The sequence below is a fragment of the Conger conger genome, chromosome 10, assembly GCF_963514075.1.
Source record: "Conger conger chromosome 10, fConCon1.1, whole genome shotgun sequence".
Lineage (NCBI taxonomy): Eukaryota > Metazoa > Chordata > Actinopteri > Anguilliformes > Congridae > Conger > Conger conger.
Genome location: NC_083769.1, coordinates 17,618,191 through 17,632,185, shown reverse-complemented (window position 1 = coordinate 17,632,185; position 13,995 = coordinate 17,618,191). Strand labels below are relative to the sequence as shown.

Sequence of the window (13,995 nt, the reverse complement as noted above, 5' to 3'; positions counted from 1 at the left end):
TTATGTGGCATGGATTGTTTTAAATGCTTATCAGACACGAAAGTAACAAAATACAAAATATTAGAATAACAAAGGCATAACTAATGTATTATTGAGTGGTGTGATAGCATAAAGCTGCCTGCTTCTAACCCCTCAGAATGAGATTGCATAAGAACCTTCTAATATGAACATTACAACAAATTATCTACAAATATACAATAAACAAGAAACCTAAAAAAAAATTTTTTAAATTCAGTTTGGACAAAGTGTACATTTGTAAGACTAAAATAGATAGAGTCAAATAATAGAGTAAACTCCAATAATAAAGTACAATAATTTTGCTAATACCACTATCAGAGTATACTTTATATGATTACACCAGAGAAACAGAGTTGATTTAAGTGAGTAGGCCAATACATTTATTTTTCTTTATATAACCCATTACAGTGGTGCTAAATGCATATTTTGTTGAGGAGGAGCTGCATACCCTTTCTAGTAAAGATAAAGTTGCTTTTAATGCTCCTTCAGGGCGACCAAAAGGGAAGCAATACCTACAAGATAAATCAAAGTATATTAATACCAAATACATTTGTTACATAATAAAAATGGCTCTAATAAAAAATTTATTTCCCAGTACACAGTACTGTATATAATGCACACATTTGTGTGTGACAATTATTTGAAATAAGAACATTATAAATATAAGGCATAGTAGTGAAAGTAAACATAGGCTATTATTATGTCCAAATTCATTTATCTCATTTTAAACAAAAAATATATATATTCTGGTCACATACTGTATGATAGATATTCCAAAAAAACATAATAACATAAGAATGGTAACAACAACAAAAATGATAGTGCCCTAAATAAATACTATTTAGTGAAAGGAAAATGGCACCATCATTTTATCTGTGTATTTCATTTCTTCTTGGTTCCTTTCTCAGAAGGTTCTGGAAAGAGGAGCAGATACGCACCTGAAGTGTGTGATCTGGTTCTCCAAGAGCACACGCAACCGCTCTTTTATGTCCTCAAATCGCTCCTTCTCATCAACCTTTACAGTCCCTATTCCATCGGGTCTGAAAAATCAAATAAAAACATCACTTCTTTTAACTTCCTACAGTATATCCCAGCTCATATGTTACACTGTTTGCGGTGATCCAGTATGGCTGGAGTTGTTATACATTTAATTTTCTTGGTGGTAGGGGGGGGGTGACTTAATTAAAAAAGTTAATCTTCACCTGTGTCTTTCACCTCTAGGCCAGGTTTGTACTGTGGAGGTGGAATGTGTCCTGTAACCACGGGCGTGTACCTGTTTCCATGGCGGCATACCTGTTGCCATGGACATGTGAGGCGCAGAAGGCAAAGCTGTAGTGTAGGAGGGTGGGGTCGATCATGGCTCCATTTTCAGCTCTCTCCAGCAGGTCGCCCAGGTAACACAGGTGTCTGTGGCATCCCCTCACTCCATTACGGGCACAGTACTCATCCAGAACGAACACCTGGCCTGGGCTGAACCAGCCCTTGGGATAACACACATTACAAACACTTCAACAGAACTTCCAGGCTCACTACACATTACAAACACTTCAACAGAACTTCCAGGCTCACTACACATTACAAACACTTCAACAGAACTTCCAGGCTCACTACACATTACAAACACTTCAACAGAACTCCCAGGCTCACTACACATTACAAACACTTCAACAGAACTTCCAGGCTCACTACACATTACAAACACTTTAACACAACTCCCAGGCTAAATACAAATTTCACACATTTTAACATGGGTCCCTGACTATATACAGATTTCATGCAGTTAGTTTAAACACCTTTTAGCATGGGCAGCTAACACTTTAGAGAACATTGCTGTGGCTGTTCGCAATGCGTACATGTTACCATCATTCCTAAGCCTCAGTGAATACCCATACCTGGTAAATGACCAATACACAATACACAAATTCAAAGCAGCTGTGAATACCTACTGCATGTTACATTACATTACATTAATGGCATTTGGCTTATCCAGAGCGACGTACAGTTGATTAGACAAAGCAGGTGACAATCTTCCCCTGGAACAATGCAGGTTTAAGGGCCTTGCTCAAGGGCCTAACGGCTGTGCGGATCTTATTGTGGCTACACCGGGGATCAAACCACCGACCTTGCGTGTCCCAGTCATGTACCTTAACCACTACACTACAGTCCCCTGGTTGTGTGGGCTGGAAAGGAGAGTATGTCTTGTAGGGCATCAGAGCACTCTCTTTGTCCCACTCACCAGACAGGAGTAGGAGTCATTGAGCCTGTGGTCCAGGGTGAGCCGTTGAACCATCTGGAAAAGCGACGCGTGGTCAAAGCTACACGGGTTCGCCGAGATAAATTCGTCCATCCCATGTTTCTGAGCTCTGTCCGCATCTATCCGGCCGATCGCACATGGAAAAGGACAGGATTCACAGGTGACACAGGGTCAGCAGGTGGAGGCAGGCTGTGCAGGACAGTGTTCACAGTCCCTCTGGCACCACACAACACTGCAATTCTCTATCCACAGAGGCCGGTCTACGCTTTTATGGCAAATTAAATCGGTACAGCTTTACATTGTCAACTTGCATCATCTCAGCTGAGCAAAGTTGGGCTGCGCTGGAGTGGGCTTAGCTGTGTGTTTTTTTGTTCAGTGAACAGGATTGGTGCATGTGAACTAATTGTTTTTTGGGGGTTTTTTTGGAGACAGTGGTGGGATTAAGATGAAGATGAACGATGTGTTCTCCTTCATATGTGTAAATTTGATTATGCCATTCCCTGTGAGCGCTTTTCATACATTTCCAAACAAATTATGAATTGTGCACTGAAATAAAACAATCCATGCCACATAAAAAAAGAAAAAAAGGGTGATTTTGATGCTAAAATATTTGGGCCATTCCATGTCAACTCCAGGAGGTTGTACCACAGCTGTCAGATTCTTTTCTTTTTCTGTGTGCTGGCAGATAACGATGAGGTAGAGTACTCATGAAAAATTGAGTTTCATACACCCTTTTGTTTTGACAGTAGAGCCATTTGAATTTCGCCGGGTGTCACAATGAAGAATGAATTACGGTACAAAATGTGATTTTTACAGGTCTATAACTTTTTAAGAAAAATCCATAAATCTGTGGAATTTTGTATCAAGATGAATTTTTATATGTAGAATCCATAGCTGGTCTCAGTAAACATGCACCTATTTACATTTAGGAGATATTTGGCCCTAAAAATGCATTTTTCTCTGGGGACCAATTTTGAGGGGCCATATCTCCAAAACATTTTATTTGTAAATGAGAGTCATCTGATAGCACTCTCTTGTTGTATGAAGATGAATACTAATGATACATGATACTAATAAAATTAGCTGAGATATAACCCATGGGAAATAAAAATTTGGGCACATTTAGACCTGCCTGGAAACCAATGTCAGAAATTTCCCTCTACCCTCTAGTTCCCTCGACTCTCTACTTCGGATGTGTTGAAATCTCAGCTAATGTTATTAGTGACATGTTTATCTTTACAGAAAATGATTAAAAAATCCAAGATATGCTGTGGTGCAACCTCCTGGAGTTGGAATGGAATGGCCCATGCCCTTGTTTGGTTGTCCATGATAAGTTAAAATGTAATCAAAAACAAACAAACAAAAAGAGATCCTGTAACAACTGGAAATGGGAAACAAGTTGGGTTCAGGAAAAAAACCAAAAAAAAAACATCTGATGCAGTGCCAACCCCAGCTAATAATGTAAGAAAATGGAGACTGGTCAAAGCAAAGGACTCATTGCTGACTTTGACAAGGCTTAGTGGGCTCTAACTTTTCTTTTCACTCTCCTTCCAATGTGTGTTCTCCTGAGCTAATTAGCCTCAATCTACATGGTTAAAACTAGGGGTGGGACAATTAACTGGAGTAAAGGAGTATTTCTTAATCATGTATGAAAAAAAAGGAAAATGTTTATTTTGTCTAATGAAAACTACTATGTCCAAACAAATTACATAAATAAATGAAAACCGCTAATGTGACATTGAACATAGCATAATGACAATGGCAATAGGCCATTCAGCCCAACAATGTTTGACTTTTCCCACCATTAAACTGTACCTAAGCTTAGTTTACCTAAAAGCTAGATAATATCTTGCACTGTATCAAGCCTAGTCTCGGAAGTCGCTTTGGATTAAAAGCGTCTGCCAAGTGACTAAAATGTAAAATGTAAATGTAGTCTTGAAAATCAGTGTTTATGACTTCACTACTTGTACTGGCAAGCTATTCCACACAGTGACCACTCTGTGTGAAAAAATACTTCTTAAATGTCTACCAAATTTAGGTATATTTCCCCTCGTTCTGTTAACTAAACTCAATATGAATAATCTCATATAGTTCACTTTGTTAAGCCTCAAACAAATCTCCCCTAAGTCTCCTTTAACTAAACTTGAAGATATTAAGCATCTCTTTCCTCATGACTTTTATATTTTATAGCAGGAATCAATCTAGTTGCCCTTCTTTTAATCTTTTCCATGGCCTCTCAATCATTCTTGTAATACAGCCTGCACATAATACTCACAATAACAACACACAAGTGTGGTCTGACAAGGGTATTGTATAAGGCCAGTATAACCTCTTTAGATTTATACTAAATAAATACACAACATCCTATTGGCCTAGCCTTTACATAACACCAGTTCTAGAATTGATTTCTCTCTGACGTTTTCCTTGTCCTGTCACCAATTCCGAATTAATATCGGGGTATTTAAAGTGGCCCATGATAATAGTCTCACCTCCTGTACAAGCTTGTTTTATATTTCCAAAGAGCATTGTATTCACATTACTGTCTGAAGCTGGCAGCCAGTAAAACACTGCTGTGTTAAGACCCTTCTCATGTTCCCCTATGAGCTTAATCCAAATATCCTCACTTGGCATGAGCTGGTCAATTTATGGAATTTTTTGCACATTAAGAGACTGTTTTTTGTGGCACTTCTACAAAAAACTTACCAAAGTGGCCTATGTAATCAGGGTGAGGCTGGTTGGGAGCTTCATGAACAGATAAGCCAGTAGTCTGACACCGCTCTCATTTATTCTTTGTAAGCCAACATAAATTGCATTGCAATTGTAGCTTAAGCATAAGACATATTTCAGAAGCCTACCCATTTTCTCCTGTAGGCTTCACACAGTTGTGTTCTTAACTGTCCCCTCTCTCATCTATTTTCCATTTAGTTATCCTCCTCCCCCTTGAGTGCAGTGCACACGATATACAAAACTACATACTTAAGGCTAAATGTTTTCCTGTCTGAGGTTATGATTTCAAAGACGTAGCCTGGCTTCATCTCACGTCTGTAGTCAGTCTACTAAAGCCAGATAATTATTGGAAAGCAGGCACTTTTTCTCTTATCCTGGTCTCAATGTTGTGTGTGAAGTAAAGCTGGAGAAAATGCTCTTTAAGTGGATCTTTAACTGTAAAACAGGCTTTAGAAAATACTTTACAGCAAGAGTTATTGCAAGGACAAATCAGCTTGTCATTGTGTAGAGGAAATTGTAAAATGTCCCACCCCTAGTTTAAACACGAGGGCAGGCCTCTTGCGTGCTGTAATTCTCTGTAAATAATTAAACAATCCATTTTCCCTTTTTGTGAGTGACTTGAGTGTTTTGTCAGAAGTCAGAAGAGTAGAACACACTTCACATATTTTGAACAATATGTTCTTTCATAATGTATACATGTATGTGTTGTATATAGCATACATGCTTCATTGTAAATTCTCATGGATCCTAGAGACTGTTGTGTGTGAAAATCTCTGGAAATGCTGAGATGCTTATATCACCCTGTCTTTAACCAATAATCCTGCCAAGGTCAAAGTCACTGTAGATCACATTTCTTCCCCATTCTGTGGTTTGGTCTGAACAAAAACTGAACCTCTTGACCGTATCTGTATGCTTTTATGCATTGAGTTGCTGCCACAGGATTGGCCGATTAGATATTTGCCTTAACAAGCTGGGGTAAAGGTGTACCTAATAAAACCGATTATATATCAAATGTATTTGGACAAGTACTGATCTAAATCTTTTCTGTTGAGATTAATAACCATTAATAGTTCTGGGGAAAACAGACATTTTCTAATTCGGCCATCTCTATTGAAGCGCTCTTATATTCCGATGAGCACCTGCAACATAAATAAACTTATCGTGACTGAATGTGTGGAAATGTGTCCTGCCTGTTAATGAGCTTATTAACATACTGGCAGGAAAATTTTGTCTCAGTCTCCAGGTGAGCATGAATGAAACTGGATGATCGAACATGAGTCTCACATGGTGACTGTACGCTGTGTGTCCAAATCTGCAAGATTTCCTTTAGTTAGTAAGGTCATTTTTCGTGTTTATTTTTAGGGATTTGCAAGTTGACAATACTGAGTGTAATCATGAATTCTACAGAGCACGTCAAGCATACCACTACTGTAGTAGTCTATCAGGGTAGCAATGCGTTTTGGTGCAAATACATGGGTATAGCATAAGCTGACAGAGCGGATTGTTACATTCTTTGAGAGATGTGGTGGAGGGGTAGGGGGTGAGGGAGGGGGGGTAATCTTGTATTTCCACCAACAAATGTATAACATCACACTGGCAATTCTCCTACTCAGGCATCAAAAGAAAAAAAAGAAAAAAAAAAACTTGTCCTTCCTAAAGGTGGTAAACAAGGTCTAGCATCTATCCAAAGGCCCATCTACTGTGGAAAACTCTGGAGTATTGCAGGGAGAGGGAAATGACATCACCCACTCCTTGTCATTGTCATTCAGAATACTCCAAATACATATTTGCCAACTCTCATAAAAGGAGACAAACATAAAAGAAAAGGAAACAAATTTAGCTCTCTGTAGTAAAGCAATGAGCCCAGAGTGATGCTAAAATTAACCTGTTGTGCTTCTCTTAGCAAATAAAACCAAGGCAACATGTTTGGTTGGCCGCGCAAAACATCTCTCAGTCAGTCACGGGAGGTCTATTGACCTATATGTTTGGCCCGGCCCACTAGACACATTCCAAGGTATTTGTTTCTTTTGACTTTTTCAAAGGCCAATCAATATACAGTACAGTGCAGAAGTCTTAGGCACCCTAGACTTTCATATATATGTTTATTTTTTTGTGTGTGTTAGTATAAAAGAAAACATTTTCAATGTATTTTTCAAATATTTTTCAAATATTCATTTTCCAAAAGATTTCATTTTACAGAGACATTTTTGTATTTAATTTAAAAAAGTAACATATTACTGTAAGCAATTGACCACTTTTTACATAAAAACTTGATCAAGGCTGTCTGAGATCAGAAGCAAGGAGCCAACCAAAGTCTGCAGAAGAACAACCTCCTTGCTGATTGTCTTATAGAACTGATAGAGAAGTGAGGCAGTTTTAACACCGAAGGGTGGTCACAAAAAATACTGATTTGATTCAGTTTTCACCTATTCTGACAAATTACTAAAATGTAATGTAAAATGTATAGTATGTTTATTTAGGATCTTTCATTGAATTGTTTTTGAAAGAATCTTATTTGTACAGAATGTTATACAAGTGCCAAATACTTTTGCACAGTACTGTACATCATATCATAATTGTCATGGGAACATTGCAAAAACAGCCACTGATGTAAAAATACCTTGTGTTTTACTTTCTTATGTGATTATTAAATTCCAATTATCATTTAATTTTAACCGCTGGCTTTACTTCCTCTGCAGGTGAATATAAATTAACATTATTTTTCTCTATTGTAAAGAAAAACAATATGTATTTATTTGGTAAAACAATGTAAGACGTGCTCTACTGAACACCGCCTGTGCGTGTGGTGTTGTGTGCTGTCTGTCGCTTACATATCACCAGAATCTGCTTTACTCCGAGGTGCCTTTAACACCAATAAATATATGGAGAGAGAAGGCAATTATGCAAATAAATCATAACAATTGAACCAAAATAAAACAGATAAAGAGTTACATGCATCCTCATCTGCCAAAAATGGAAGCTGATATTTCAAACCTAAGAGTTGAGGAAATCAAAGAGAAAATAGTCGTCTACAGAGAATCTAGACATGAAGCGAAATTTGAGGGAAGGAAATTAAAAAAAGACTGCATTTGTCAGATAATCTGGAAAGATTATCTGAACTGTGCCAGCTACAGGGAAGCACTTACCCTTGAGTCCAGCTAGAAGATAGCAGGGTAAGAAGAAACAAACCAGAATAACATAAAGACTAGCAACAAGGCTGAGGAAAGCAGACAGGAGCCCTAACCTAGCAGCTGGAGGTCTAAAGGGTTACAGGCAAAGCATGAAAAAGAACACAAGACAACTCAAAACACAACCTGTACCAACATGAGAGATACTGAGAGAGGGAGCAAGAGAGAGAGGGAGAGAAAGAGAGGTCAACGACTGAACATTCTTGTCCTCGGGACTCTGCTGCAGACCATTTGTTTGAAGAACTGGAGCTAGTGTCTCTTCACTACATTCTACCACAAACGCCTTAACACTTTATCACTGTAAAACAACACAATTTCTCATTTTAACACTATCTGAATATGAGAAGGTATGACAGTCAAATATGTCTAGTCTTATTTTAAGAAGAATGTGGTCCCTGTTTTTCTTCAACATGTTTTTTTGGTCTAAAGACTAAACGTTTTGTTTTGAAATCTATTATGTGTGGGATAAATATCTGAATATTAAATCACATGTACTAAAAGATGTTTTAAGCAGCACCGTAGAGTTTCACAGATGTGCCGCATACATGAATGTTGATTGAGACAATAATTACCAATTCATAAACCATCCACACCTCATGTAAATAAAGCATTAGTCACATTGACAAAAATATCACACAATTTGGTATTCAAGAGAAGTAAAATTGATTAGTAATCCCTATATATTTATTAATTTCAAGGGACCTATTTACAAATATACTATTCAGAAGTGTATATGCAAGATATCATTTTTGCTAATTAATTTGTACATCTGTCAGTATAGTTGTGAGAATAGGAGGGCCATTCTCACAACTACACTGACCCCTGCTGGGGTGACTGAAAAGGACTTTCTAAACTAAAAATGCTTTAAAGACATAACTGCTTGTTTATTAATGAGCCTTCCTGATAAATCACCTCACTCTTTGCTATACATAATCTTATTACGAGAAGTTTAACTTTGTTCATCTTGCTCTGCCATCGATTAAATGAGCAGGAAGAGTAAACAAGGATATGGATAAAGTATTCTGATACACTTACCTCCATTGCTCAAATTTAATCTTTCACCTTTTAATGAAAATGTATTTTTATCTGAATATAAGTGCCATTGGACTGTTTTTTGTTACAGAATTAGATGTGATGCTTGTTATTCATTTTTTCTAATTTCCTGAACATTCCTATCATGCGTTTTCCCACTGATGTAACAAAACATAGTAAAGGATTTAAGCAACTGTTTAGAAATGTGGCTCAGCTAAGTTATTATTACACTGTCTTTCTCAATTTGTAGCCATTCTGTGACATGGGCCTCTGGAAATATGCATGCAGCATCTGAAGGTTATCACTCCAGACATACCAGAGTACCGTAACACACTGTATGTGCTTTGACATACTGCAGGATAATTACTGTACCTAAAGAATTCAGGTTAACTATCTTGCCCCATCTGAACCAGTATCTTGAACCTATAACTTCGGAACTACAAGCCCCTTTCTTTACCCATTATAATAAAGTACCAAATCTATTATAAGCAAATGACCTAATATGCTGTCATTTTCTTACCTTAAAATCAACATCTATTGTTGACCCTAGAAAGCAGGTACAGTGAGTTATCTGAGTAATCATCTACTTTAATTGGTCTGAGTAACAACAAGCAGTTTTCCAGGAGTGCAGTCTATCCTGAATAATCCTCTGGTGGACTGCGGAAATAAACAGATGTTCTCAAAATTGAAAACTTAATATTTTTATACTTTCAGCTAAACTTAAAAGCTAAAAACTAAGACTATAACTGCAGCTTACGACTTACGTCCCGTCAATGAACCCCTCGCATCTGATAACCTTGGGAATGTTCTGGAATCGAACAAATCCTCTGCAGCAAAGTTTGAATTTGAGGCTTCTCCTTCCCGGCCTCATGCCATTCAAAACCACCCATGACAGAAACATGTACGCTACGCCACAGTGTTTCAGGGGCAGGGGAGGAACAGGGAGCGGGGGTCAGTTTGCCACTGTTAGATAGCTTTGAATGGCATCAGCTGGATAAGGGAATCAACCAAACTAATGTTCACATTTTAGACAAAGAAATTAATGAACAAACAACATAGACTTCATGTTTGTAGATTTTGCCCAGCATCTTATACTTTGGCTGTAAATCTACTATGATTTGTTTCAAACATTTAAAAAGTACCCTATTCTAACATACTCTAATTGTGTGTTATTGTAACACATTCTAATGTACAGTTAAAGGCTTTTCGGTAAACAAGAATACTGCAAATTATGAATAGTTAATTCATACATATTTGTATCCCCTTTTCTACTGCACGGTGAAAAAAACCTTTTAATTTAGACTAAGACTGTGTCATCGGCAGCTGTCTATGACAGCTAACAAGCAATATGTGACTGCATTCTGACGTGGTCTAAAAGAATACGTACCGACATCTTTCGAAAAATATAACGGTGGTAGCAAGAACACAAACAGAGGGGGTTAGAAAAGAATAAAGGAATAAACACACTACAGACAGGATGAAGGGGGAGTGGGGAGGGCACATTGCTTTTCGGCTCTCTTACCTTCTCCTGAGTGTCAGATCAGCGGACTGCTTAAAGGTGCAAAGTGACGAGGCAGGAGAGAACCCGTAAGACTCGGCCAGGCTTTTACTGCGTGGTCTTGTGACCTTGCAAAGGGGCAACCTGACCACAGTTTGCACTTTCCTTTCTAGAGACGAGAGCTGTTCATTACAGGGACACTACACCCTCCCTGTCATTTAGAGAAGAAAGGTCGGGCGCAATGAAAGGACAGAAAATCGTTTTGCACCTTTAAACACGCCTGGGTTGAAATTGGGTTTTTAAAAAGCGAGCGGTGGGTTGGTAGAGCCGTGTGAAAGGAACCATTTTGTGTCGGTGGGGAGTCTCTTCCTGCTCTACGGTGTAGCGGTGGAGGGTGAAGGCGGCAGTGTGCGGTGTTAGCGATAGGGGTCCCGCCCGGCGCTAGGGTTACTTACAGAACTGGGAGATGGGCGCGTCCATTTGGGGCGTCGCGCCCCCCTTGGCGTTGAGTTTCTGGACCTGGGTGGGCGGGACAGGCTTGTGGGATTGGCCGGTGGCTCGGTACATGGCCTGCACCCACAGGATGCGGTCCTGCTCGTCGTCGCTGGCGAAGATCACAGTGTCTCCCTCCTTCACGGCGTTAAAAAAGGCCCTGCCCCCATCCAGACCTGCAGGGGGCGGTGCGGCACTCCTCAGACTGGAGGACGGTAACGGGGAAGGGGCGGAAACATGCTGGGAACAGGGCAGGGCTGAATGGAAATACAGGGCGCAGCTCAGTGGGAAGAGGGTGGGAGCTGAATGGGAGCAGAGTGAAACTAAGTGGTGACAGAGAGGGGCTAAGTGGGAATGGGGTGGGGGTAAGGGGGAACAGGGTGGGACTGCATGATGACAGAGAGGGGAGTGGGAATGGGGTGGGGGTAAGGGGGAACAGGGTGGGACTGCATGGTGACAGAGAGGGGAGTGGGAATGGGGTGGGGGTAAGGGGGAACAGGGTGGGACTGCATGGTGACAGAGAGGGGAGTGGGAATGGGGTGGGGGTAAGGGGGAACAGGGTGGGACTGCATGGTGACAGAGAGGGGAGTGGGAATGGGGTGGGGGTAAGGGGGAACAGGGTGGGACTGCATGGTGACAGAGAGGGGAGTGGGAATGGGGTGGGGGTAAGGGGGAACATAGGGGGACTAAGTGGTGAGAGAGGGGCTAAGTGGGAATGGGTTGGGGGTAAGGCGGAACACAGGGGGACTAAGTGGTGACAGAAACAGGACTTAGTGCCAGCAGTGATACCTGGCTGAGGGTCAGTGTAGTCCACAGTGTAGCCATCGAGCTGAAGCAGCTCCTGGGGCTCTGCTTTCTTCTCCCTGTAGCTGCACATGGCAAAGGTGTACTGGCTGACCTGGAGAAGAGCAGAGGTTAAAATTACACAAATACCTGTTGACCGACTGTATGTGTGTGTGTGTGTGTGTGTGTGTGTGTGTGTGTGTGTGTGTGTGTGTGTATGTGAGTGTGTGTTTGTGTGTGTGTGTGTGTGTATGTGTGTGCATGTGCGTGCGTGTCTGTACGTGCCAGCCACTCAGCACACACTAAACTATTATCATTGCCACTAGACTTTTATTGTTATTACTATTATTGCAGATCAGTTATGTTGGTGTTATACAATAACATATTTCGTTACTAACAGATACAATATAAATGCCCCACACAGCTAGCTGGCTGTGCATGTATCCTAGCTATTTCTGTCCTCTGTAATATGTATCATTAAAATTTACAGAAAAGTAACAACAGAAAATGTTTAGCATGCAGCAAACCTACAGTAAAGCAGAAAGGTCTCGGCTGTGGCCAGGACCTTACAGAGGGTGATTAGGACAGCTAAATAGTTACTGTAGGCTTCACTCTGAGGCAATGGCGTTCACTGAAGGGAAAAAGGAAGCCATTTTAGCTTCTGTCTCCACCCCATTCACATCCCAATACTGGGTATGCTTTTTGAACTGCATTGTTTACATGTGTTACCTGCACCAAGACGAAGAACCTTTTCTTCCACCTCTTCCATACATTTTTCCCAAATGCCCAGAGATACCTGAAAGACAGAACTTAATGAATAAATGACCAGAATAAAACCCTCCTGAAAAAAACTGAAGCTTGGTTTTAAAACAGCCGGTAGCTGGTGGACCAGTTTGGACCAGCTCTCAACATGGCTTGAGCTGGCCATAGCTGTATCTACACAATACACACTGACGACTTTGTGAGCAGTCATGGCTCAAAGCCTAAGGTAGAAAAACAAGATTTTAAATTCTAGTAACTATTTATCACTGGTGTCCAGTTCATATTTTTCATCGCTATGCATTCAGGTCATACAGAGTTCAGGAAGGATACGGAATCTGTGCAGCACATTATTCTGTTTGGTTGGGTGCAGAGTCAGCAATTTCTCCTCAGCGACATGAAAACAGCCATGATGATCTATGAGGCTTTTCAGTGAATTCATCATTTTAATTAATGACCTTAATTGAATGAATTGAAATTGATTCAACCCCTAGTTCTGATGCCTACACTCTGTGTGTACTTTATTAGGTAGACCAGCTCGTAAATGCAAATATTTTAATCAGCCAATCATGTGGCAGCAACTAGATGCATAAAAGCATGCAAACATGGTCAAGAGGTTCAGCTGTTTTTCAGACCAAATGTCAGAATTGGGAAGAAATATGATCTAAGTGACTTTGACTGTGGAATGATTGTTGGGGCCAGACAGGGTGGTTTGAATATCTCAGAAACGGCTGATCTCCTAAAATCTCTAGAGTTTGCAGAGAATGGTGCAAAAAACTAAAAATATCCAATGAGGAGCAGTTCTTCGGGCAAACCCAAATAACCATACATTATAACATTGGTATGCAGAAGAGCATCTCTGAACACACAACACATCAAACCTCTTAAGTGGATAGGCTACAGCAGCAGAAGACCAATAAGTCTATTAAATAATTAATTAATAAGGTGCCCACTGAGTGTATGTACATTAAAAATTTTCTGCCATCTGATTGTCAGACAATATCATGACACTCAACAACAGTATTTTACAGAAACCAAACACCTCCACCTGCAATACAAAATGTTTTGGGGTTTTTTATAAAGCTCTCAGTAAAGTAACTTCATTAATGCTACAAGGGAATTCATAAGCTATCATATTGGAATTATACAAACACATTACCGGAATTACCGTAAATCCTCAAATTGTGGCCGGGGTCTTTTATTTACTTAGGCTGCACAAAGCACAGGCCTTTATTTGGGGCAGG

The 13,995-nt window shown here is 40.0% G+C and overlaps 1 protein-coding gene across 10 annotated transcripts in view; it reads right to left on the bottom strand.

Moving 5' to 3' along the window:
• The window catches only part of LOC133138396 (calcium-dependent secretion activator 1-like), a 117,478-nt gene that overhangs the window by 33,912 nt on the left and 69,571 nt on the right, over positions 1-13,995 (bottom strand). For all 10 annotated transcript variants that reach the window (XM_061257120.1, XM_061257121.1, XM_061257122.1 and 7 more), the window contains exons 9-15: positions 12,722-12,788; positions 11,999-12,107; positions 11,173-11,385; positions 2,255-2,391; positions 1,312-1,499; positions 957-1,058; positions 467-530 (exon numbers count right to left, since the gene is read on the bottom strand). In XM_061257120.1, coding sequence (XP_061113104.1) covers positions 467-530; positions 957-1,058; positions 1,312-1,499; positions 2,255-2,391; positions 11,173-11,385; positions 11,999-12,107; positions 12,722-12,788 — 880 coding nt within the window. The remainder of the gene's footprint in view (positions 1-466; positions 531-956; positions 1,059-1,311; positions 1,500-2,254; positions 2,392-11,172; positions 11,386-11,998; positions 12,108-12,721; positions 12,789-13,995) is intronic.